The following is a 25779-nucleotide window of genomic DNA, read 5'->3' as shown; positions in this document are numbered from 1 at the left end:
GAAAAAGGGTGGAAATGAGGGTGGGACTGCAGGAAGGACGGTCCCATGGAGGCCGTGGAGCAAGGGGTTGTGGAGTGGGGATCTGGGGTGGCCCCCTGAGCTCTTGGCTTGCTGTGGGGTGCTGGGGGCTGCTGGGGGGGCACCCCCTGACCTGTGTCCTGCATACACAGAGCTCTTCCAGCACATGGTAAAGTCCAACTGTTGTTTCATTAATGGTACAGACCAGGCGGGGTTTGTGGTGAGGTTCAGCTCCAGCCTGGAGCAGCTCCTGCACTTGGACAGCAATGTGGGGCACTGCGTGGGGGACACGCTGTATGGGGAGAAACAGGCCTGCTACTGGAACACTGTCCTGGGGTGATGTTATGAGGCTGCTTTATTCCTTAACCCTCCGCTCAATGCCCAAGGGCGCTGTGTCTTTAGGATGGACCTGGGGGTGGGGCCAGAGCCACGGGACCCGGGTGAGGGTCAGTTGAACGGCTAGAGCCCAACGGCTCAGGGGCTCCGGGGTGTGGCAGGGCCTGGGAGGGAGTGCGCTGGGAGCGTTGTGCGACTCAGGTTTTTGGTGTTCTGGCTAGCTGGAAAAAGGTTCTGTTGGGTTTTCTTGTTCTTTTTCCCTTCCCTCCCCCTTGCCTCACTGCCTCCCTTCCCTCCAGTCCAGGGAGCCTGCTGGTTGGCCCCAGTGGGCCTGCGGGGTGGCTCCAGCTGGTCTGAGCCTGTGTGTCTGTTCCCTCTCCAGGAATTTGTTGTATTTCGTGGTTTCTTCCCCTATTCTACCGTGCTTTGTTTGGTGTTAATAAACCGTTTGGGTTTTTTTTCCACTTTCAGTTCTTGTGACCCACTTGTTTTACTGGTGGAGGAAATGGGGAGGCCCTTTTCCCTTTGGAGGAGACACTCATTCCAGAGTGTTTCCTCCTGAAGTCTTGTCTCCAAAACCGAGACATAAATTTGGTGCCCAACGTAAGGGTCACGTGGAAGCGGGAAAAAAAATTAAAATCATTTTGGTTTGAATCACTTTTGTATTGAGGTACAGCAGTAAGACTGTCCAGAGACTGAGAGCTTCAGGGCCCCTTGTCATCCCTTGGTCGATACTTAGATCAAGTGACAGGGACCCCAAATGCCTCGCTTCAGTGCCATCCAGAATATACCATCGCTTGCAGTGTCCCAGATTCGGACCATCCAACTTAATATAGTTTCATTAGGCCGTTGGGTGTAATCCTTCCTCAGGGTACGAAGGCCCTCTATGGACAGGGACTCGGTAATGATTTCAGGTTTCACTTGCTCTGCTGGCTGTGAAGGTCCTGGCTGCCCATCATCATCCAGCGGGCAAATGGATTTGGCTTTGTGTTTCTTTCTCTGGACAGGGGCAATTGTTGTTGGTTTAGGCTCCCCATCTGCTTTAGCTGCAGCTGGAGTGATTGGGGTGTCTGCTGCCTTATTCTCCTGCCCCTCTGGCTGTATCTTCTGCCCTACAGAATCCAGCAGCGTGCGGTTAGCATTAGCCAGGACCCAGCACATGGCAATGAGCTTTTCCTTTTCATCAGTGTTGTTATTGCAGTTTTCCTTCAGATACTTCCCCACCTCAGCTGGATTCTGAAATTGTTCAGGGGGGAGGTTCCAGGCTCCTGGGTCAGAAAAGTGCTTCAGGGTCAGGCCTATGTCCTCCCGTACCCCACAGCACTTAGGATTTTCTGCAACTGGGGCAGGTGTCTGGGCCACCCCTCTGGAAATCTCAGCCCTTATTTTAGACAAGCTGGAGACCACATAGAGAAACCCTGCTAGATAACATAACAAGGAGGTGGCATCTTTGACATCCAGGGGAAACTGGACACTTTCAAAAGGTGACGTGCCAGATCTGAAGGGGAAGAAGGAGATGAAGGGCTGGGAGTTATCATCCCCTGCTTTTCCCCTAACAAGCTGGGTGTAATTGCGAATACATTCCAAAAGGAAGCTACCAAGGCCAGAATGGGAAAACAACATGACATACACCTTCTCCATGGCTTCCATTACTCCAGCAAAACTTCAATGAATCACTGCCACCAGGCATATTAAAATGGCAGTGCTGATTCTTATTTCTGACTTCTAAAAGTGTAAGCCAGGGACACGACTGCCCATAGCTGTGGACATGTGTTGCAGTGGGGATAATGTAACACGCCTATACCAAACCAGGAGTCCCATGGAAAAGAAATACATATAGACGGATTCTTGATAGATATTTCAGAGATGTTTATTTCCCCAGCCGCACGGCCGGGCTCTGCTGAGGAACTGTTACAGTCACGGGGAACCGAGGGTCCTTGCCCGCGCAGGAAACACAAACCAACCCATGGGGAATGAGGCTGACCAGAGGCAGGGAAACCCCGTGTGTCTGTGCCCTCAAGGCTCCCAGGGCTACATGGCAGGGGGAGGAGACCCCGACATTTCCCCCATTTTATTTTAATAAAAGGAGAATGGAGACAACTGGATAAACATAACAAGAACAGTTTTGAAAACAAAACAAGCCACCCTCCTGAGTCTTTAAATGTCCAAACAGATTCTGTGGAACATCTTAGGGCTGACAGAAGGGAGACAGAACTCTCTGAGCATGCTTTGTGGGGAAACTGAGGCAGGAGAGGGTTTAATTTCTTCCCTCCCCCTTTTCATCCCCCACTCGGCACTGGAAAGGGATTTTTGGGGAAACAATTGGCAAAGGTATGGTTTTGTGAGGGAAACCATGGATGGAAAAACGGATTGGGAATACACTGGGGGTAATAGGACATAGGGTAAAAGGGAAAGGTGGGATTAGGAAAGGGAGACTGTAGGGGGGCCTACCAAGGAGATATTGTCTAACATGACTACGATTTTTAGCATATATACTGCCTTTCACAGGAACACCATCAGGCCCAGTGACCTGCGATGCTTGTAACCCTTTTCTACCTTGTATGATTTTGAATTCCACCACCTCTCCATCTCCCAAGCTTGGGATGCAATTTTCAGGGTTATTCTTTTTAATAGCAGTTCTATGCACCAATATGTCTTGCTGGTTATCACATCTTGTTATAAAACCATAATTTTGTTTAACATTATACCATTTCCCTATCCCTAAGTTCTTAGCTACTATGGTCTTTTCCTTTTTCCGAGTGGCTGCTGTTTTCTGTCTCGCTGTGTCTTTGCTCTCTCTTTCAGTCGCTCCCATGTTGGAATTGTCTGCGCTGCTGGTTCCTGCGCGCTTTTCCCGGGGTCAGCTTCGTGGCCGCGCGGGCCGGGCCACGCTGCGCCGCTCCGTTTGCCGTACGTCGCCTCCTCTGGTCACAGCTTTGCTGCCGCTGCCTGGGGCTGCACCAATGTCTCTGCGCCCCCAAGCGATGACCCCCCCATGCCCTGCTCCAGCGCGCGTTACGGCTGGGCGCAGCTCCGCTCTACCACCACCGCCGCCAGCCGCTGCCCGCGCGCCGCCCCTCTCGTTCAGGCGTTCACGGGGCTCGCTCCACCACGCGCTGCACGGGGCCGGGCGGGCACCGCTGGGCCGCGCCGCTCCCGCCGCTCCCCGCTCCGCCACCGACACTGCGGCTCGCGTGGCTCTGCCCGTGCACGGGAGCTGCCTCGCTGCTGCTCGCAGAGCGCTCGGTGCACGCCCTGGGTCGCACGGTCCCTGAGCCAGGCTTCCCTTCACCAGGACACAGCTGACATTGCTCAACAGTCTCGGTAATTAAATAATATTCACGAAAATATTCTTCCATCGGCATATATTTTGACTCAAATATTAACTGTGTCCAAACGGTCTTCCAAAAGCCCTTGGTAAGAATTAAATCCCAAGAAACATAGAAAAAGTTCTTAAACAACCATGCCAGGAAGTGTTTCAGTTCTTTTTGAGCTTGAATCAAGCTAAAATTTACAAATCGTTGTTCAAGAATCATTTTAAGTTTGATAAATGTCCATATGCGGCTCTGAAAGCCAAGAGTCTTCCCACGGTTCCTCCATAGTTTAGATATGGAATAGCAAAACAAAACCAAGAAGAGGAATCCAAAGTTTCTAGGGTTTACTCACGCAAATCGGTCGCTAAGGGATCAGGGATCGTTCTGCTCACAATTCCCCACCATTTTGTTGCAGTGGCGATACTGTAACACGCCTATATCAAACCAGGAGTCCCGTGGAAAAGAAATACATATAGACGGATTCTTGATAGATGTTTCAGAGATGTTTATTTCCCCAGCCACATGGCCGGGCTCTGCCCAGGAACTGTTACAGTCACGAGGAACCGAGGGTCCTTGCCTGCGCAGGAAACACAAACCAACCCATGGGGAACAAGGCTGACCAGGGGCAGGGAAACCCCGTGTCTCCCCTCAGGGCTACATGGCGGGGGGAGGAGACCCCGACAGACATGTACTTATGGCTAGCTTCCACAGAAAAATTATTAAATCAAACAGCATGGTCTTACTGCTGTACCTCAATACAAAAGTGATTCAAACCAAAATGGTTTTGATTTTTTTCCCCCAATTCCATGTGCCCCTTAAGTTGGGTGCCAAATTTATGTCTTGGTTTTGGAGACAAGACTTCAGGAGGAAACACTCTGGAATGAGTGTCTCCTCCAAAGGGAAAAGGACCTCCCCATTTCCTCCACCAGTAAGACAAGTGGGTCACAAGAACATTGTGGGAGTGTTTATGTTGGTTCAGTCCGGGCATTCCCCTTAAGTTCTGTGTATTTGGTTTATCCCAGTTGGCGCCCTCCCTGTTTTATATAAATCTCCCTATCTATCAGTTTTGTCTCCTCCCGGGGCTCTGTCTGTCACTCTGGTTCACCTCCCAGGCGTCTAGAAAGTTCTAGCCAGGGGGCCAGGCGATTGGTCCTGGGATAGGAGCCCCTCCCTTACTTTGTTACCATTTGTTCCTGTAAGTGTTCATCACCCTGTTTGCCCTACCCTTCCCCTGCCCTATTGGTTCTTTTGTAACCCCTCCCTTGACCGCCACCCCCCCATAAAATCCCTTGCACGCCTTGGCTCAGTGCCATAGAGCTGGGCTCCCCTGGTTGGTGAGGACCTCCGTCTGGGGGTACAATAAACCTTCTGGATTCTACCCAACTCTAGGCCTGCCTCCTTTCCTCCGCCACCTGCTTCGGTCCCTGTGGTCCCCCGGAAGGATCCACGAGCCAGACCTCCGGTCATTCCTACACCGGAGGCTGGTCCCCGCAGCCTGCTGTGTCCAGAGCTGACCGGGCGTGGTAGGACCTGCTCTTACTGGACACAGAGGCAGAACATAAAGTGGGAAAAAACCCAAACTGTTTATTAACACCAAACAAAGCAGGGTAGAACAGGGGAAACAAACCCCGAAATACATCAAATTCCTGGAGAGGGAAGAGATGCACCAACTCAGACCAGCCGGGGCCACCCCGCGGGCCCACCGGGGCCAACCCACAGGCTCCCCGGACTGGAGGGAAGGGAAGGGAGGCAGTGAGGCAAGGGGGAGGGAAGGGAAAAAGAACAAGAAAACCCAACAGAACCTTCTTCCAGCTAGCCAGAACACCAAAAACGCAAGGAGCCGCACAACGCCCCCGGCGAACTCCCTCCAAGGCCCTGTCGAGACCCAGGAGTCCCTGAGCCGTTGGGCTCTAGCCGTTGAACTGACCCTCACTCGCGTCCCGTGGCTCTGGCCCCACCCCCAGGTCCATCCTAAATACACAGCGTCCTTGGGCATTGAGCAGAGGGTTAAGGAATAAAGCAGCCTCATAACATCACCCCAGGACAGTGTTCCAGTAGCGGGCCTGTTTCTCCCCATACAGCGTGTCCCCCACGCAGTGCCCCACATTGCTGTCCAAGTGCAGGAGCTGCTCCAGGTTGTAGCTGAACCTCACCACAAACCCCACCTCGTCTGTACCATTAATGAAACAACAGTTGGACTTTACCATGTGCTGGAAGAGCTCTGTGTATGCAGGACACAGGTGAGGGGGTGCTCCCCCAGCAGCCCCCAGCACCCCACAGCAAGCCAAGAGCTCAGGGGGCCACCCCAGATCCCCAATCCACAACCCCTTGCTCCACGGCCGCCATGAGACTTTTCTTCCTGCAGTCCCACCCTCATTTCCACCCTTTTTCTGTTTTCTCCCCTCCTTTCCCATCAATCCCCAGCTGCCAGCCCCTGCCCCCATCAGTTTGGGGATCCCAGTCCCCCCTTTTAACCCTTTCCCAACCCTTTTCACACAATCCTCCCAATCCCCGGCCCCCTCCTGCCCAGTTTTGGGATCCCACCCTTCCATTCCCCAATTTCTAAGCTTTCCCGTGCCTGTCCCATTGTCCCCCAGTCCTCAGCCCCCTTCCCGTTCTGTCTTTAGGAGGTCCCACTCCCCCTCCAACTCATTTTATGGGTCCCACACACGCATTTTCCCTCCTCTCCCCACCTTTCCCACCATACCTCGACTCCTCTTCCCACCCCCTCGGCTCACCTGAGAGCTCCATGCCTGTGGCCGGGGGGCTCGCAGCACCACCAGTGCCACCAGTATGGCCCCAGCTGCCATATCCCCAGCTCTGGGCAGGTGCTGAAACCTCCCCTCTCTCCCTTAATTCTGCTCCCGGGGGGCACTGGAGGTGAGGGGGGCCCAGGTGGGGAGGTCTGGGTGCAGCAGATCAGCCTGGCACCTGGGCAGTCATCAGTGAGAAAAGCTCAGAGTGGCTAAAAATTGTTTAGTGACTTCTTTGGTTGGCTGAGGAAAGGCCCAGGAGCTGAGAAATGGACCAGGAGAGCTCCTGCCCCGACCACCAGCACGGAGAACCAGACCCAGTCTGGTGACAGGGATTGCATTTCTTAGCAATGAAATCAGAGCACGAGAATGAGAAGTGAAATAAATCTCCCAAACATCCTCCCCCCACAATGGGGATCATCTGGAACAGGGGTCACCAGGTCTCTGCCCAACGGGGGTCACTGTGGATCACCCGACATGGATCCTCTGCTGCGAGATGAAGTTGGAGCAGTGCACAAAGCTCTTCCTGCACTCGGGACACCCGCAGGGCTTCCCTTACTGGTGGCTCCGTTGGTGTCTGGTCAAGTGAGAGCTCCTGGAGAAGCTCTTCCCACACTCGGGACACTCGTAGGGCCTCTCCCCGGTGTGGATCCGCTGGTGGCAGCTAAGACTATAGCTCTGGCTGAAGCTCTTCCCACACTCCGAACACTCGTAGGGCCTCTCCCCAGTGTGGATCCTCTGGTGGCAGCTAAGACTATGTCTCTGCCTGAAGCTCTTCCCACACTCAGGACACTCGTAGGGCCTCTCGCCGGTGTGGATGCGTTTGTGCCAGGTGAGGTGGGAGTTGCGCTTGAAGCCCTTCCCACAGTCGGGGCAGCGGAAGGGCCTCTCATCTGTGTGAATCCGCTGGTGCAGGAGAACTCTGGAGCTGGTCTGAAACGTCTTCCCACATTCGCCACACTCGTAGGGCCTCTCGCCAGTGTGGATCTTCTGGTGGTGAATCAGGTTGGAGCTCTGTCTGAAGCTCTTCCCACATTCCCCACACACATAGAGCCGTTCCCCAGTATGAATCAACCGGTGTTGGATCAGGTTGGAGCTCTGTCTGAAGCTCTGCCCACATTCCCCACACACGTAGGGCCGTTCCCCAGTATGGATCAACTGGTGGTGGATCAGGTTGGTGCTCCGGCTGAAGCTCTTTGCACATTCCAAGCACTTGTAGCGTTTCTCCCTCGCGTGACGCTGCTCATGGACCACCAAGTCTGAATGCTGGCTGGATCTCCGGCCGCCTTCCTGGCACAGGGTGGGTCTTTCCTCCTCACAACTCCCTGGGCTGTGTTTGCAGCCCCTCCTCCTGCGGGATCTCCGGTGGTTTTCCTCCCCGTTGGATTCCTGCACTGTGGAGCTGCTCAAAATAGCCTCTTCCACCAGGTTCTGCTGCAGGGATTTGTCCTCCCTGGGCTCCATCCTCAGTTCCTTGTCTGGGGGAGGAAGGACAAGGAGAGGATGGGATTTGCCTCCGTGCCACAGGGAAGGGGAAGGAGATCCCCCCAGTCCGTCCCCGGCAGGACGGCGTCGGCAGCGGGGTTGTCCTGCAGCCGGGGGCGATGCTGGGCTGGGAGATGGAGCAGGAGAGAGGGGGAAAGGGGCAGGGACTTCCTCCTCACCTGCCTGGGTGTTCTGGGGCATCTTCCTCTTTCTCACAGCCTCCGCCTCCATCTGGCCAAGGTTTGGGAGTGGGAAATCCTGGTTTGGAGGGAAAAACAAGGCGTGAGTGTGTTGGCTTAGGGGTTGCTCCTGCCCAAGTCCTTCTCTAGAAGTCACCGGGCATATCATGACTGTAAAATCGTCTCAAACACCATGCTGGTTTTAACTGGCATGAGAAATGAACCCCACTGATCTGCCCCAAGAGAGATGAAGGTGGGAGTTACAATTCACCAAAGAGATGACAAGAAATACCATGATACAGCTCTAACCCACAAAGGCTGAGTATAACCAGGCACCCTGGGACAAGAGCAGAACGGTGGTGCTTAGTTCTTGTGCTAAGCACCACCTGGTCCTGCTGCATGCAAAGCAAAAGGAAAGAAAACAAAACCTGTTGGTCGCAGTGGTGGAGAGGGTCCTGTCCAAGTGATGGGTGCAGTCTTGTCGACAGCAGTGGCCACAGTCCTGTTGGAGTTCTGCTCCTGCCCTGGATCTCTTGAGTGCTGCCAGAAGGCCTCAAACCCAGATTTTATATGCTCAGGTTCAGGTGGGAAATGCTCAGCCCCTCCCCCAGGGCGGGCAGTTTCACAATAGAATGATGTAATCCTGGGAGTCATGGGATATTTTGGGAGTCCTGATGGTCTCAGTCCTTGCAGCTGCCCATTGTGCTGGGGCCATTCAGTCCATGATGGGCCATAAGCAGAGGTGAGCCCTCAGGCTGGGTGGGACTGTGCTGCTTCTGCTACTCCGGAGGGAGTTATCACAGCGGAGTCATGCAGCAGAGGTTTGTCTCTCCTTCCTTATCTCATTTAACAGCCAGCTCCTCATAGCCTGAGGGGTTGGGGGTGCACTGGGCAGCTCCTGCAAAGGACCCATCATGAACAGCTCATCAGAAATAAGGTAAGGGGAGTGGAATGCACAGTTTGGTCCCACCCACAGCGGGCTAAAGTGGCACCCTGCTCCTGTCAGCAGCACAGGCTGGCAGGGAGATGGCATTGTAAGGTCTTGCTCCACTTGGCTTTCAGCCCACTAACCCACGGGCAGGGTCCCTTCCCACCCCAATCCTTCCGGGCTTCTGGCAGGGACTCGCTTGCCTTTCCTTCCTCCCTCTGCTTCCAGCTGGGAATGTGCTGGGAAATGTCCAGCAAAGCAGCCTTTGCTGTCTGCTCTGGGAGCCCACCCAGCTGCTGGACCTTGTCCCCTGGCCCTGCAAAGCTCCCGTGGGAGGCACGGCAGGACCAGCACCCTGCGAGCCTCGGGAATGCCCCTCTGGCATCCACGGCACACCCTCCATGGATCTGGAATTCCAGTTCCCAGCAAGGAGAAGATGTTCCTGCCTTTGAAGGCAAAGCTCTCAGGAAGGAGCCAAAAGCCAAGTGCTGCAAGATCTTCCAGTGACATTTCACTGCCAGCCTTCATCACCTCATCCATGGTTGTTTTAGCTGGTGGATTGGGAACAAAATCAGGGGAGGGCCTTTGGTGGGATCTCCCCTGGCTCCAGAGAGACACTGAGAGCCAAACAGAGGAGGTAAAGAAAGGCAGAAGGGAAAGGAGAACACAAATACAATCAGCTGAGAAGGTGGCACTCTGGAAACCAGACCAGAACTGACTGAAAATGAATGTGACAGAAAGAAAGAATTTGGAATTGTGATTTCCTATCAAAATACAATTTCCTGCCTTTCTCACAAACCTCCTCCTGCTGTCATTCAGCAGGGCTTTCCCAAGTGCTCTGCTCGGAGTGGGTGTTCCAGGCTGCAGACACAAGGAAACCCGGAATGGGCTTCTTCCTGCTCCTGGGGAGTTTGACATCCTCAGCCGAGGAGATGAGGAGGCAGCAGAAGAAAAGGGCAGCTGGGGTTCACCCTTCCACAGGACTAAGAGGGGGAAAGTCTCTCGTCCTCTCTGTGGCTGCTCCCACAGGGATGTGAAGGCTGATCCCAGACCCCCAAGGGTCACATTCAGGGCTGCCTTCCTGGAATGCTCGTGTGGAATGGAGGGGCAGCGTGGCAGCACCCGGATCTTGGACCACCCAGCTGCCCCCCCAAGTTTAGTTTCTCTATCCCTCTCCTACCTGGGGAGTCCCGGGGGGGGTCTCCAAGCCTCTCTTGTCTTGGAATGATTCCGGACTGGGGATGGTCTCTGTCCCTCTCACCCCACTCAGTGCCTGGTGCGGGTCTCTGTCCTTCTCCCCTTGGGATTTTTGGGAGGTGCTTGTGTAGGTTTGGGGGTGTCTGTGTCGCTCTCACCCCAATGGTGCTTGGGCTGGGTCACCCCAGGGGTGAGAGGGACAGAGACTCCCCCAGACTCCCCAGGTATGAGAAGGTTGGAGAGCCCCTGAGCACACTCAGCAGTGTGAGGGACACAGAGCCCTTGGTCGCCAGTCCCGCACAAGCATTCCCTGGGGCGAGAGGGTTGGAGATGCCCGAGCATCCCCAAGGGTGAAAGGGACAGGGACACTGCCTTGGGAATGCCCTGGAGTGAGAGGGACAGGGACAACCCCACCAAGCCCCTCCCCAGCATCCCCCAGGGAGAGAGGCACAGAGACCCCTTGAGCATCCCCTGGGCACCGGACAAAATAAACTTGGCAGAAATCAAACTTAACTCTACCTAAAATGCTTGGAGGAATGTTTGCTCTTCCCACAAGTCACTTGTGATGAAAACGCAGACAAACCCCAACCATGAATGAACCGACAGCACAAGCAGTTATGGTGGCAATTCAAAGGTCCAGTGGTTCCCGCACAACTCCAGCTCAGCTACTGGCAGGTTCCTGTAAAAGAAAAGTGAAAGTTTGGCCCAATACAGATGATTTAAAGGAAGGATAAACTCTGTGTAGCTGTCACAGAGGTGACAGGGATGAAGAGAAAAATGATTCTCATATTTGGCAAAGGGCCCAGCCTGTGAAAGAGAAGATGGGGGAGAGCAAGGGAGTGACAGGGACAGAGACCTCCCCTGGGGAGGGGCGAGTGTGACACTGTCCCCTGTGTGTGTGGCCTTCCCGGGGTGGGGGTTTCACACCTGAGCCAGTCTGGGTAAGGGGGGTGGTGTTCACTCCGCCTGGGCTGGGGTTACCCCACACCCCCAAACTCTCCTCCTGCCCCCTTGGTTGGGGGATGGGGGTGCAAACCTGGCCTCAGCAAATGGGTCTGGGGGCTGGGGCCTCCCCCAGCCAGGGCTGATTTTCAGGACAGCTCTGGCCTTGGCTTTCTGGTGGATTCATTCTCCTCCCTCAGCCTTGTTTCCTTCTCCCTAGACCTGAGATCCCTGGCTAAGATTCCCCCTTTCCCTGATCTCAAGGTTCCTTAGCTCAACTTGCAGCTCAAAGTTCCCCTCAGGAGGCACATTCAGGGACAGGGGGTGTTTGGGTGGTGGCAGCTCCTTTATACAGTTCAGGCATAATGGGCAAAAAGCCCTTCCTGACAAAGTTTCATGGCTGGCTGGGTTTGGGGTGGAGGAGACCACAGTCCACAGAGGGCCTACACAGGTTTACACAGACTCCCCTGCCACTGAGGGGGACAAGGAGGTTTCAGGTCTGTGGTGCTACCTCTGGTCAGAGGTACTGAACACCCATCCTCCCTTACACAAACTGGCCCAGCTGGGAAACCTCCAACACTGGAAAGGCCATATCCACGGGATATTCACATGAGAGGCAGCTGAGGGGGTGTCATAATCCATCAAAGACCTCCCAAAGTGCTCCCAAAACTTATTCCTGAGGCTTTTCTCCACAGGACTGCACATGATGCAAAGTGATGCAGCAGACCCAGAGTCTGCTGCAAGAGACAGTGTCCAAGTGCCCTCCCCCAGGGGAGGTACCTGGGTATTCCCACCTGCCCTGAGCATATATTAATCCATTGGATTCTGTGCTTTTAGGGGGACTCTTACCACCAAAAAGACCAGCTGGAGAGCATCATTGGGATCCCAGTGGGATGCATGGAGTGGTGTATTTTCTTTCATCTGTCTCTCTCATGCTCTTTCTGCCCCCCAACCTCTTTTCTATCTCTTTCTCTTCTCTCTCTCTCTCATATTTGCTATTAAATAAAGCCCGTACTATTGACTTTGGTCTTGGTCTTGTTTGCACCTTAATTTGGACAGAGGCATTTCTAATTCCTTTCAAGATTGGACTGTGACATCCTGCTGTGCTGAGAGTTTACACTTAGTTCCATGAGATATCTCTGTGTGACAATGTTCTCCTGGGTTCCAAGAGGCCCCACTGTGTCACAACAGAGCCGTGGTTCCATGAGATTCCATTGCCCCCAATGGTTTCCTGGGTTCCAAGAGGCCCCACTGTGTCACAATAGCCCCTTCCATCCATGAGCCATGGCACGGTTCCAGTTGCACCTGGCTTCCATGAGGCGCTGCTGTGTTCATAATTGACACATGGTTCCATGAGATTTCACTGCATCACAATGTTCTCCTTAGTTTCAGGAGAGGCTGATGTGTTGACAATTGACCCTTGGTTCCTTGAGATTCCATTGCATCACAGAAGTCTCCTTGGTTCCATGAGGCCCTCCTCTGCCACTAGGGAGCCGTAGTTCCATGTTTTTCCATTGTGTGTCAATGGCTTCCAGTGCTCTGTGAGGCCACAACATCAAACAGTGGACATTTGCTTCCATCGGTTTCCACGGTGTTCCAACGCTCCCCTGGTTTCCATGCAGCCCCTCTTTGGAACAACTGAGACTTGCTTCCCGGAGGTTCTATTGCATCACAATGGTCTCCTGGCTTCATTGAGGCCCCACTGTCTTTACAATGGACACTTGGTTCCCCAAGATTCCATGGCGTCACTGTGCTCTCCTGTGATTCATCAGGCTGTGCTGTGTCACCATGGACACTTGCTTCCTCAAAGGCTGGAGATGTCCCAGTGGCACTGGCTGGCCCTCAGGCCCGGCTTTGTTCCAATGGCGCCTTGGTTGCATGAGAATCCATTGCCCCACACTGGTCTCCTGGGTGCCACGGGGCCTTTCTGTGTCACAGTGGACCCTTGATTGCACCAGCCTTGGCAATGTCCCGGTGGAATCTGGGTTCCATGAGACCCTGCCATGTCACAATTGACCACTGGTTCCATGAGACTCCATTGTGACCCTGTGCTCTCCTAGGTCCCATGAAGCCTTGCTGTGCCACAATGGCGCCTTCTTTCTACTAGGCCTGGCAATGTTTCTGTGGCCACTGTGTTCCATGAGGCCCCTCTCTATAACAACTGCCCTTGATTCCATGAGATTCCATTGCATCACAAAGATGTTCTGGGTTCCATGAAACCCCACTGTGTCACAATGGACACTGGGTTCCAGGAGTGGTGGCACTGTTTCCACACCACCTCTGTCTGAAGTGGCCCCACTTTGTCAAAATTGACTCTGGGCTCCATGGGCTGGGAAGAGCAGAGGTGGGAAGAGGCTGGGCCATTGTCCCTGGCTGTGCTGCTGTGCTGGGAGTCTCTTCCCTCCAGCTGTGCCCACAGGCACTGCCCCTGCAGAGCCAGAGAAGGCCTGAGGAACAAACCTTGGACACACAAGTCAGGGCAGACACTCCTTTTGATTCAAATGCACAGGGAAGAAGCCTCCTGAAAGTCTTTGTGTTTCCAAAGAAAGGCAGACGTTCATGTAGAAATGCTAAGAGCAGTACTACAGGATTTTATAAAAAACAGCATAACACTAGAAAAAGAAGAAAAAAAGGCACCAATGAAAAAATGGACAAATAGGAAAAAAAAAGCTGAGATTGTAAAGAGTTACATTCTGAAGGTTCTGGAGCAGAAAAGAGAGAGTTTATTGCTTCTGAAAAGATACAGTCATCATTTTCCTCAGGGCATCCTTGAGCTCCTGGTTCCTCAGGCTGTAGATGAGGGGGTTCAGGGCTGGAGGCACCACCGAGTTCAGAACTGACACCACCACATCCAGGGATGGGGACGAGATGGACGGGGGCTTCAGGTGAGCAAATGTGCCAGTGCTGAGAAACAGAGAGGCCAGGTGAGGGAGGCACATGCAAAAGGCTTTGTGGCAGCCCTGCTCAGAGGGGATCCTCAGCACGGCCCTGAAGAACTGCACATAGGAGAAAAGCATGAACACAAAACAACCCAAAAAAGGAGAAGTACTAAAAGCAAGAAGCCCAAATTCCCACAGGTATGTGTCGGAGCAGGAGAGCGTGAGGATGTGTGGGATTTCACAGAAGAACTGGCCCAGGGCGTTGTCCTGGCACAGGGGCAGAGAAAATGTATTGGCCGTGTGCAGCAGAGCAGTGAGAAAGCCACTGGCCCAGGCAGCTGCTGCCATGTGGGCACAAGCTCTGCTGCCCAGGAGGGTCCCGTAGTGCAGGGCTTTGCAGATGGACACATAGCGGTCGTAGCACATGAGGGTGAGGAGGAAATCCTGTGTTCCAAGGAAGAAGACAATCAGAAACACCTGAGCAGCACATCCTGTGTAGGAGATGTGCCTGGTGCCCCAGAGGGAATTGTGCATGGCTTTGGGGACAGTGGTGCAGATGGAGCCCAGGTCGGTGAGGGCCAGGTTGAGCAGGAAGAAGAACATGGGGCTGTGCAGGTGCTGGCCGCAGGCTCCGGCGCTGATGATGAGGCCGTTGGCCAGGAGGGCAGCCAGGGAGATGCCCAGGAAGAGGCAGAAGTGCAGGAGCTGCAGCTGCCGCGTGTCTGCCAATGGCAGCAGGAGGAAGTGGCTGATGGAGCTGCTGTTGGACATTGCTGTGTCTGGCCATGGGCACCTGTTCATGGAGAAAGGACAGTGACAAGTCAGGACAGGCTGCTTGGAGCCAAACCTGTGCCATTCCCTGCAGACTGTGCCGCTGGGACTGCCCCACCCTTGTACCTGCTCTGGGAAAACCTTCACCCAGTTGCCTGCCTGAGCTCCACTTGTGCTGTCTGAGTGTGCCAGGAGCAGCCAGGCCTGTGCGTGGGGGCTGTCGAGGAGCCATTGCTGCCTCGCTGCCCTGGGTTTGTGGCCGTGTGGCAGAGGGACAAGGCTGGAGAGTCAGGATTTGTCAGTGGACTCCCTCCTAGAAAGGCTTGGTAGCAGTTTTACTCTCAGTTCCACAGGACAGGGATGGCAGGAGTGAGTTTTAGGAAAGGTTTTCCTACCCACACATCATTCCTGCTTCTCTGAGGTTCTTGGAAGGACACAGCGAGGAGAGCCATGGGTGTACCCACGATGGTATCTCAGGGAGGGAGGCTCAGCTCATTCCCCTTTCCCATGGACTGCTTTGCCCACAGCCCAACATGGCACAGGGAAGCTTGGACATCCCATTCCCATGGACAGCCCTGTCTGGCAGGAATCCCAAGGGCAGAGCCTGACTCAGCTGCTGCAGATCCCAGAGCCCACCTGAGAGCACCAGATTAACAGTGACAATGTGAGCGGAGTAATAATAATAACAATAACAAGGACAATAGCAGAGACTCAGAATGTTCTGTCATTCTGGAATTACAACTCCTGTTCTGCTTCTCTCATCCCGCAACCTTCCCAACCTGCTCCAAGCAGGAAATCCAAACAGGTTCAGGAACGCTCCTGATCTTGACAGCAATCCCTGGCTTACCTTCTTTTGGGAAGTGCCTCCGGAGCTGTGCCCAGGCTGGTCTGGAGCTGGGAGCAGCCCTGCCAAAGCCAGCAGCTCTCAGCAGCAGCACCTGCCCTGCTCAGGGTCACTCCTTCCCCCCACTGCTCCTCCCCCAGCGCTGGCAGCAGCTCCCCGGGCCGGCTGAGAGCTGCCCCTGGCAGGCAGCAGAGTCCCTGCCCCAGCACAGCGCCCTGGGCTGCAGGACCCTGCTCTGCAGGACAGCCCTGGCCACCCCTGGCTGCAGCCCCGGCTGCTCAGCCCTGCAGCAGAGCCTGGCAACATGAGCTGCCTTGTGCTGGGCCTCGGGTGCTGCAGCACGGAAACCCAGCCCTGCCCTAGGGCCACATCCCCCAGACTGCAGCAACTCTGGGAGTGCTCTGCAAAGCTCTGAAAAGCTGTGGGATGGGCCAGCTTCAGGAGATGCCTCCAGGTGCTGCAGCTTCTCTTCCCACAGCCAGACGATGACTGTTTCAAACTCTCTGAGGATTTCTGCTCTGGTGAGCCCTCAGTGAGCTCTGCTCTGTGCTCCCAGCCCCGGCTGAGTTGAAGCCCTGTGAGCCTCTGTGCTGTGCCTGGGCTGGCTGCAGGCAGTGCCCCAGCCCTGCTGGGCTGTGCCCAGGAGCTGCTCCTGGCCAGAGCTGTCTCTCTGCAGCGCTGCCGCTTGCCAAGTGCTGCCTGTGTGCCAGGAGCCCGGCCCAGCTCAGCAGCACAGATACAGCACAAGGACTGTAATGACCTTCTCAGGGCTTGGTGCTGAGGCCCTGAACATCAGTCCCTGACAGGGACTGGCAAAAACCTCTCAAGAATTCTGAGTCAGATTCAAACTCCAAAGTTCCTGACACTGTTAATGGGTCCCAGTGAGGGACACGACTGAGAAAGTGTCCCCAGGCTGCAGTCAGAGCAGAGAACTGGAGGCAGGGAGGACAGGAGTGGACAAAGAGAAGCCAAGTCTTGGTACCCTGGGGCACAGCAGCATCTGGGCCACCAAGGGCTGTGAGGAGACACCTTGTCCTGAGGCACCGGGGCCTCCTGGGCACAGCCCCAGCAAGGCTGGGCACTGTCAGCCCCTTGTCCTGCCCTCAGCATCCCCCCCACATCCCAGTGGCCTCAGGGATCTGCTGGAAGGAGTCCCTGGGGAGCCTTGGTCAGGAATGGCCCTGGGGGGCTCCTGAATGCTCCCAGGGTTTGCAGGTTTTCCAAAGGACTGTGGCTTTGGCTTTTGCCTTGGAATGTCTGAGAGCTTTGTGCAATCAAGGCCCCCAATTATCTGCTTTAATTAGTCCCTGGAGAGCCTTTGTCAGTAACAACACTCAGTGGGGCTCATTATTGCTTCAGGTTATTGGAGAATGGTTAGAGGAGCACGGACATGGCTCATTGATAGAATGATTGGATCAATAATCCAACTGTACAAGTAAAAAGGCCTGTGTGAGAAAAATTCTACATGAGACAAATCCCTGTGTGAGAAACCAACCTGGGAACCAGAAGGGAGTTTTTGAGAGGTGCAGCTGTGCTGATAAGATGGACTATCCCTAAGAAGGGAGGAAGATCTTTGATCTCTCAAGACAAAACATAAACAATAAGAAGCTTGCCAAATGTAGTCTTTTTATCTAACCCAATTATGTAGAGGTCAGAATGTGCTTTTATAAGTTTCAACTAATTATAGAACTGATAAGCTTGTATTCAATACTCTATATAAGTGCCTTTGTATTGCTAATAAACGGAGCTTGCATATATCAATCGTATGGGTTGCCTGCAATGTCTCTCCTCACCTAAGTCGTCGATTCATTTTGCAACATCAGGGTGCTTCTGTTTGGTAAGTACTTGGTGCTTCCCTATTGATACCAACTCTAGGAGAGGTTTGTGCAATCCAGGCCCCCAATTATCTGCTTTAATTAGTCCCTGGAGAGCCTTTGTCAGTACCAACACTCAGTGGGGCTCGTTAATGCTTCAGGGTGCTTCTGTTTTGTAAGTACTTGGTGCTTCCCTTTTGATACCAACACTATGAGAGGTTTGTGCAATCTCCTCTCAGGCCCTGAGGTTCCAGGGCTCAGCATCAAATGCACCACGGGGCTCATTAGGATCAAGCAAGTCCTGACAAACCGCGGCTCGGCCTTGATTTCCCTCTGCTCGAGTGCAGTTCATTAGGAAAGTTTCCTTCTGCAGTTGTGGAGAAATATTTCAAAGAGCTTCCAATAAATACGTATTCTTGTTTTAAGGGGTGTATTTCATTGCTGTTCTCTTTAGAGAAGAGGTGATTGCAGCATTCTGTGATTGCTATTGGTGCAGGGTCTCTCCTCAGGAGGTCTGGCCTGGTCACAGAAGCTGTGCCTTGAGGTCTGACCCAGTGTGGACAACGCTGCTCCACATCCCCAAGCCCATGCTGTCTCTCCTCACTCACCTGGGACCTGCTTTGCTTGGAGAACTGGCTGCACTCAGCCAAGGAGGGGTTTTCTTCTTTTTTTTTAAAGAATCTGAAATTCCTAAGTTTCCCCACTGAAAACAGGCACCCTCCTCAAAGTGTGCCAAGCCCAAGGTGCCACCAAGACCACTCCAGGCATGGCCTGGGTCAGCTGTGAGGGTGGATGATCATCCCAACCTGCACTGGGCCATTGCAAGGGACTGTGGTCATGGACACTGACCAATGCTGTGGCCATGGACACTGACCCCTACTGCAGGGGTTGGATGCCATGGCAACCCTCAGCAGTTCCAATTCCCTTGGAAACCAATCCAGGGCCTATTTCTGCAGTCAGGGTCTGTGGCCACTTGCCCGCAGACCTGTGGCTGCCCTCGGCTGCCATGGCAGCCCTCAGGACAGAGCGGTGCCGGGGCTGGTGCCAGCTACAATTGCAGTGACACTCGCTGATGCCCTCAGGTGCCACGGCAGCAGCCACAGGGACCCATTCCTCACTTTGGTGCCACGGACACCAACGCTTGGCCCTGCTGCCATGGGGATTGGCACGGTCACCTGCACTCAGGGCCCATGGCCGGGCACTGCTGCCATGGACATGGGCACGGAGCCCCGTGCCACAGTTGGCTGCCGTGGCCACCAGCCCAAGGTCCCGTGGCCAGGGCCGGGGGCATGGAAAGGAGCCCATGGAGCCGTGGTGATGGTGGATTGCCACACGGTGCTGCTGTGGGCTGTGGCAGAGGGAATTTCCTTGCCAGGCCTTTCTGTGGGGCTGTGTTTGGGTCTGCGCTGAGCACAGCGTTGATCACACGGAGATGGTTTTGTTCTTGCTGAGCCTGCACAGAGCCAAGGCCTTTCCTGCCCCTCGTCCGGCCATGCTGGGGAGGGGCTGGGGGTGCGGGGGAGCTTGGCAGGGGTCACAGCCAGGACAGGTGACCCCAACTGACCCCAGGGATATCCCAGACCGCAGGACATCATGGCCAGTGTATAAGTGGGGGGAACAAGGAGGAAGGGGGGACATTTGGAGTGAGGGTTTGTGTTTTCCCAGGTAACTCTTAGGCAGGACGGGGCCCTGTTTTGCCAGTGGGCAGAGTCAGCACCAGACACAGACACCAACTGATGGAATTGTGTAATTTATATAATGCAAAACTGTAAAGAATTACAAAAAGGGAAGCTTAGCAAAGCACACAATCATTAGCAAAGAATTACAAAAGGTTAAGCTCAGCAATGCCCCCAATCATCACTGCCAAAGATTGCCTGCAGTGATTAACCAAGCTCCATCCCCTGTAACCCTCAGACTTTACCATCAGCCAGACCCACCCATCAGCTGGGGGAAACTGTCCCAGCCAAGGACTGCAGAGCCACTCCTGCACACTGGGAATTCCTGCAGTGCCTCCACCTTTGCAGGCAACGAGGCTCCACCCTCGCTGTGAGAGGGCCCAGCTTTTACACTGTCAAACAAACAAGCTGACATCACTTCAAGTGTGGGAACATCTGGTTTCAGTCTTCTCTTTGGCTTCTCCCAAAGCCTGGCCAGGGCTCAAGGAGGAGCAAGGGAGTTGACTTTGATCCTTCACCCCCAAACAAGGCCAGATGGGGTCTTGTCTGGTTTTCAAACACAGAAAGGTAAATCCACCTTTCACCAATGAACACATAGAGAGATCATATTGCTCATAATGCTTCATGAATGAGCAGATACAAAGATAACTTTTGGTTGGAAGGTTCATCTAGAGGTCAACTTTGACTCAGGGCCTGTTGTTCAGGCCTTGCTGCTTTAATCAGTGCTTGGACCTACAGATGAATTACAACCTGCATACCAATTCTTTCGATAATAGAACCTTCGATTTAAGTATTAGGCATAAAGGCATCTGTCCTGGGTTGCAGTGTGTTCTATTACCATCCTCATGAGCTGTTGAAACCAGGTGGGGCAGTGTTTCCTTGCCTCCTCCCCCCAGACTATCTTGCTGTTAATGGCCCATCATTGTCCTGCCCCATGACTCAGAGATAACTCCCTCCAGACTATCTTCTGTTAATGAGCCTAATCAACACTTGGCCTCATGACTCATTACCCCATTGTGAGATGCTCCACCCAGAGGGAGGAACCAAGCATTCCATCCTGGATATAATCTGAGATTCTGAACACCAGAAACTACCCTTCCACTGGATTTCCAGAGGACAGGAGCTACTCAGCCACCACTGGACCTGAGGAAGAGCAGACCCCTTTTTTCTACAGCATCACCACTTCAGAGGACTGCAGCCACCATTCTACCAGACTGCTGCCACCACCCTGATTAACAGGGACTCAGGTTGTATCTTGACTCTGTCAGTCTGAACCAGTGTTTTCTGCCTTTATTTTTGTTTTCCTATTGTTATTCTGACTTGGTGTCTCCCACTAGTTTGTTTTCCAACTAGTACAGCATCGCCTCTTGTTCTTCAATTAAGTTCTCTTCAAGTTCTTTACCCAGAGCTATAATTCACATTCTTTTTAAAACATGCCTAATTAGTCGCTATTCTCTGTTATTATATTCATATCCACCTTTTTTCTTGAGACTGTGTGTCTTTTTAGACAAGTCTCAGTGCTCCATTTCCCAGCACAAAGTGTCACAAGAGCTCTCACATGGAATCATAACACACCAAGTGCTCACACTGCAGTGATTACAGTGACTGCCACAAATGCATTGCCCAGCAGCCTCCAATTTGGCAGCCATGAAGCCAATGACACCAAGAAGAATTTTCTTCTTCCTGTCGCTCTTCTACTGCTCTTTCTATCGAGGTGATTCCTGATTGTTGGACTTCAAACCCATCACTGGTAGAAGTGAACATTCCTGTCCTAGAAAGACACAGGTTGCTCCTTGACCAGTCTCTCAGTTTTTTGAGACAAAATTTTAGGAGGAAGTGATGCCTTAGGTTTTAACTTCTCTATTTTTCAAATTCTGTACTGCTTAGTGTGTAACTCGGAAGTTTCTTGTATCCTGTTCATTTCTGCTCTCTCGTGCTAGGTAGACATAACAAAGCCTCTCTGGGCCTGTTCTTCAAGGACACCCAGACCATCCTAGGCCCAAAAAGTATCACCCAAAGAGCCTCTAAGGGGAGGAAGCAGAGGGAAAATGCCGTCATTAAACTGAAGCTTTAATTGGAGAATTAAGCCTGCTATGTAAATGAACCAAACCTATAAAAGTGTGAAGAACTTGTGAGCTGTCATCCATCTTGGGGTCCAACTTGGCACTAGCCTCTGGCTCCCCAGGGGGTACCTTTGAAGGCCTTTCAAATAAATACCTACTTTTATTCCCTTACTCCCTTCTAGTCTCTGTTTCTAGGAGGCCTCTTAAGGCATCAGAAGTGCTCCAGAATGAGCGTCTCCTCCAAAGGCAAAAGGCCCTTCCCTTTTCCTCCACCAATGAGACCAATTGTTCACAGCAAGTGACAGTGGGAAAAACCCCAAACAGTTTATTAACACAAAAGGAAACAGGGTAGAACAGGAAAAAACAAACCTCAAAATACAGCAAATGCCCAGAGAAGGAACAGACACAGAGGCTCGGACCAGCTGGGGCCATCCCTCGAGCCTGCTGGGGCCACCCCGCAGGCTTCCCGGACCAGAGGAAAGGGAAGGGAGGCAGTGAGGCAAGGGGGAGGGAATCTCCAACTGAACCTTTTTCCAGCTAACCAGAACAAAACCCCAAGGAGCCACACAGCGCTCCCAGCGCACTCCCTCCCAGGCCCCGCCGAGACCCCCAAGCCCCTGAACCATTGGGCCCCCACCATTCAACCGACCCCCACTCGGTCCTGTGGCTCTGGCTCTGCCCCTGGGGTCCATCTTAAAGATGCAGCCTCCTTGGGCATTGAGCAGACGGTTAAGGAATAAAGCGGCTTCACAACATCATCCCAGGACATTCCACCCCTTATTCCATACTGTCTGCTCAATGCCCAAATTAATACATTTCAACTCAAAACACACATATTTATCCATATTTATACAGCTATATACAAACAGTGGCAGTGACACTCAACAAACATGTACAGGCATTCCAACATTACAAGCGGTTCTCACCCACCATCAAATCTCCCTGCAGTACGCAACGTGTTTCTCCATCCTTCTGCATTATTCACCATGTACAACCTGGCCCCTGAGCAAAGACAACCCCACGGATGGGTTTGTCTGGACTCGATGCAGAAGTAATCCAAACAGTTTTTCCCAAGAGTCCCCTGACATGCACTGCTGGGACCGTGTCCCTACTATATGCAGGGGTTTGGATTGGGCAGGCCCTGCTCGGTTGGTGGAGCCTCAGGTGTTCACCAACCATGAGGCCTTAGCTAAATACACCTCCCAGTTTTTGAAAGTTCCCCCATCCAGTACCTTCAAGGTGGTTTTTAGCAGGCCATTGCACCTTTCCATTTCCCCAGCTGCTGGTGCATGGTAAGGGATGTGGTACACCCACTCAATGCCCTGTTCTCTAGCCCAGGTGTTGATAAGGCTGTTCTTGAAATGAGTCCCATTGTCAGACTTAATTCTCTCAGGGGTACCATGCCTCCAAAGGACTTGCTTTTCCAGGCCCAGGATGGTGTTCCGGGCAGTAGCGTGAGGCGCAGGGTAGGTCTCCAACCATCCAGTTGTTACAGCGGGGATTACTGTAACACGCATATATCAAACCAGGAGTCCCGTGGAAAAAAATATATATGGACAGATTTGTGGTAGATGTTTCAGAGATGTTTATTTATCCAGCCGCATGGCTGGGGCTCAGCTGAGGAAGTCCTCCAGTCATGGGACCCGAGGGTTCTTGGCCACACAGGGAAGCACAAAACAACCAATGGGGAATGAGGCTGACCAGGGGCAGGGAAACCCCGTGTTTTTCCCCCCAGGGCCCCTCTCCCAGGGCTCCATGGCAGGGGGGAGGGACCCCAACATCCAGTGGTGGCTTCCACCATTGTGAGCACATAGCACTTGCCTTGGCAGGTTTGAGGCAGTGTGATGTAATCAACCTGCCAGGCCTCTCCATACTTGTATTTAGACCATCGCCCACCATACCACAGAGGCTTCACCCGCTTGGCCTGCTTGATTGCAGCACATGTCTCACAGCCATGGATAACCTGGGAGATACTGTCCATGGTTAGATCCACCCCTCAGCCTTATGCCCACTTACAGGTGGCATCTCTGCCTTAATGGCCTGAGGCATCATGGGCCCATCAAGCTAGGAACAACTCTCCCTTGTGCTGACAACCCAAATCTATCTTGGACACCTCTATTTTCACAGCCTGATCTACCTGTTCATTGTTTCAGTGTTCCTCATCAGCCCCACTCTTGGGGACATGGGCATCTACATGGCGGATTCTCACAGGTAGCTTCTCTACCCAAGTGGCAATGTCTTTCCACTCATCAGCAGCGCAGATTGATTTTCCCTTGAGCTGCCAGTGTGCCTTTTTCCACCTTTCCAGCCACCCCCACAGAGCATTGGCTACCATCCATGAATCAGTGTAGAGGTAGAGCTCTGGCCACTTCTCTCTTTCAGCAATGTCCAGAGCCAACTGGATGGCTTTGAGTTCGGCAAGTTGGCTCGATCCACCTTCTCCCTCAGTGGCTTCTGCAAGCTGTTGTGTGGGACTCCATATGGCTGCTTTCCACTTTCATTTCATCCCTACAATGCGACAAGAAGCATCAGTGGAAAGAGCGTAGCGTGTTTCTTGCGCTGGCAGTTGGTTGTACGGTGGAGCGTCCTTAGCGCATGTCACTTGTTCCTGTTCTTCTTCGTCACTGAGACCAAAGCTTTCACATTTGGGCCAATTTGTGATTATTTCTAAGGTCCCAGGGCAATTTGGGTTTCCAAGGCGCGTTGTGTGATGAGAGCAATCCACATGTTCCATCTAGCATCGGTGGTGTGGTGGGTAGAGGGAACCTTTGCTTGGAACATCCGCCCCAGCACCGGTAGTCGGGGTGCCAGGAGGAGTTGTGCTTCGGTGCCAATGACCTCCTCAGCGGCTTGGATTCCTTCACAGGCTGCCAGGATTTCCCTCTCTGTTGGAGTGCAGTGGGATTCTGAGCCTCTGTAGCTTTGGCTCCAGAATCCCAGTGGTTGACCCCAAGTCTCACCAGGCACCTTCTGCCACAGGCTCCAGGACAGACCATTGTTCCCGGCTGCAGAGTAGAGCACGTTCTTCACCTCTGGTCTTGTCCTTACTGGGCCCAAGGCTACTGCATAAGTGATTTCCTGCTTGATCTGGGCAAAGGCTTGCTACTGTTCAGGGCCCCAGTAGAAATCATTCTTCTTACAGGTGACCAGCTAGAGAGGGCTCACGATCTGGCTGTTCTCAGGAATGTGCATCTTCCAAAAGCCTATGACACCTAGGAAAGCTTGTGTTTCCTTCTTGTTGGTTGGTGGAGACATCACTGTGATCTTCTTGATGACCTCAGTGGGAATCTGATGCCGTCCATCTTGCCACTTCAGCCCCAGGAACTGGATCTCTTAAGCAGGTCCCTTGACTTTGCTTGTCTTGATGGCAAAGCCGACTTCCAGGAGAATCTGGATGATTTTCTCTCCTTTCCCAAATACCTCCGTTGTCATGTTCCCACACACAATGATGTTGTCGATGTGCTGCAGATGTTCTGGAGCCTCAATCTTTTCCAGTGCAGTCTGGATCAGTCCACGGCAGATGGTGGGACTGTGCTTCCACCCCTGGGGCAGTCGGTTCCAGGTGTACTGCACACCCCTCCAAGTGAAGGCAAACTGAGGCCTGCACTCTACTGCCAGAGGAATGGAGAAAAATGCATTGGCAATGTCAATAGTGGTGTACCCCTTCGCTGCTTTGGACTCCAGCTCATACTGTAGCTCCAACATGTCCGGTACAGCAGTGTTCAATGGTGGAGTCACTTCATTCAAGGCACGATAGTCCACAGTCAATCTCCATTCCCCGTCAGACTTGCGCACAGACCAAATGGGTCTGTTGAAGGGTGAGTGGGTCGTGCTGACCACCCCTCGGCTCTCCAGTTCAGGATCGTCGTGTGGCTGGGAATTATGGCATCTCTATTTGTTCGGTACTGCCGGTGATGCACTGTTGAGGTGGCCATTGGCACTCACTGCTCTTCTACTTTCAGGAGCCCAACTGCAGAAGGATTCTTGGTTAGCCCAGTTGTCATAGGTTAGCAAGCTGGGTCTCGGAAGTGATGTTCTTCTTACAGCTTCCTCTATGACTGCACAGGACCTATCAGATGGCCAGTTTGAATATGGACAATTCTTTAAGCCACTTAAAATTGTGACCGCCTCTGTGATCCACACTTAAGAATAGACAAACTCCTCCTCAAGCTCTCTCTCGTTTCTGATGCTGGGACAAGTGGCTGCGGGGCCTGAGTGGGGAGCCAGTGGGCCACGCCCAGGCCTTCTTGGGCCAGGCTGGGCCAGGCCACGGCTCCAGGATGACACCCCCCCCCAGCAGGGCTGTGGGCAGCCAGCGCGGCTCGGCTCCCCCCTCCCCCACCCCTCCACTGCGGCCAAGATTTCAGCAAAAGCGGCACCACTGTCTGGCAGAGGTCAGGTGACCAATAGCGAGAAGCCACATTCCAGCTGCAAGGCCGAGGTGAGATTAACCCTTTTAGTGCTGTGAAGAGCTGAAAACCTGGCGGAAGAGAGAGAGGAGATGCTTAAAGCTGGAAGTCTGTTGTGAAGCTATGATATATCTGAGTGTCCTGTTGTAATTTCATGAAGATATGGGGGGT

General features: G+C 53.2%; 1 protein-coding gene and 1 pseudogene across 1 annotated transcript; both read right to left on the bottom strand.

Moving 5' to 3' along the window:
- The window catches only part of LOC138102495 (zinc finger protein 208-like), a 322764-nt pseudogene that overhangs the window by 171234 nt on the left and 125751 nt on the right, over positions 1-25779 (bottom strand).
- On the bottom strand, positions 13754-14900 carry LOC138102512 (olfactory receptor 14J1-like). Its single transcript, XM_069000211.1, has one exon. The coding sequence runs from the start codon at positions 14830-14832 to the stop codon at positions 13876-13878; it is 957 nt and encodes a 318-aa protein (XP_068856312.1). The 5' UTR covers positions 14833-14900; the 3' UTR covers positions 13754-13875.

Source organism: Aphelocoma coerulescens, unplaced genomic scaffold (assembly GCF_041296385.1).
Source record: "Aphelocoma coerulescens isolate FSJ_1873_10779 unplaced genomic scaffold, UR_Acoe_1.0 HiC_scaffold_77, whole genome shotgun sequence".
Lineage (NCBI taxonomy): Eukaryota > Metazoa > Chordata > Aves > Passeriformes > Corvidae > Aphelocoma > Aphelocoma coerulescens.
The sequence above is the reverse complement of the archived record's forward strand: the minus strand, read 5'-3'. Positions and strand labels throughout refer to the sequence as shown.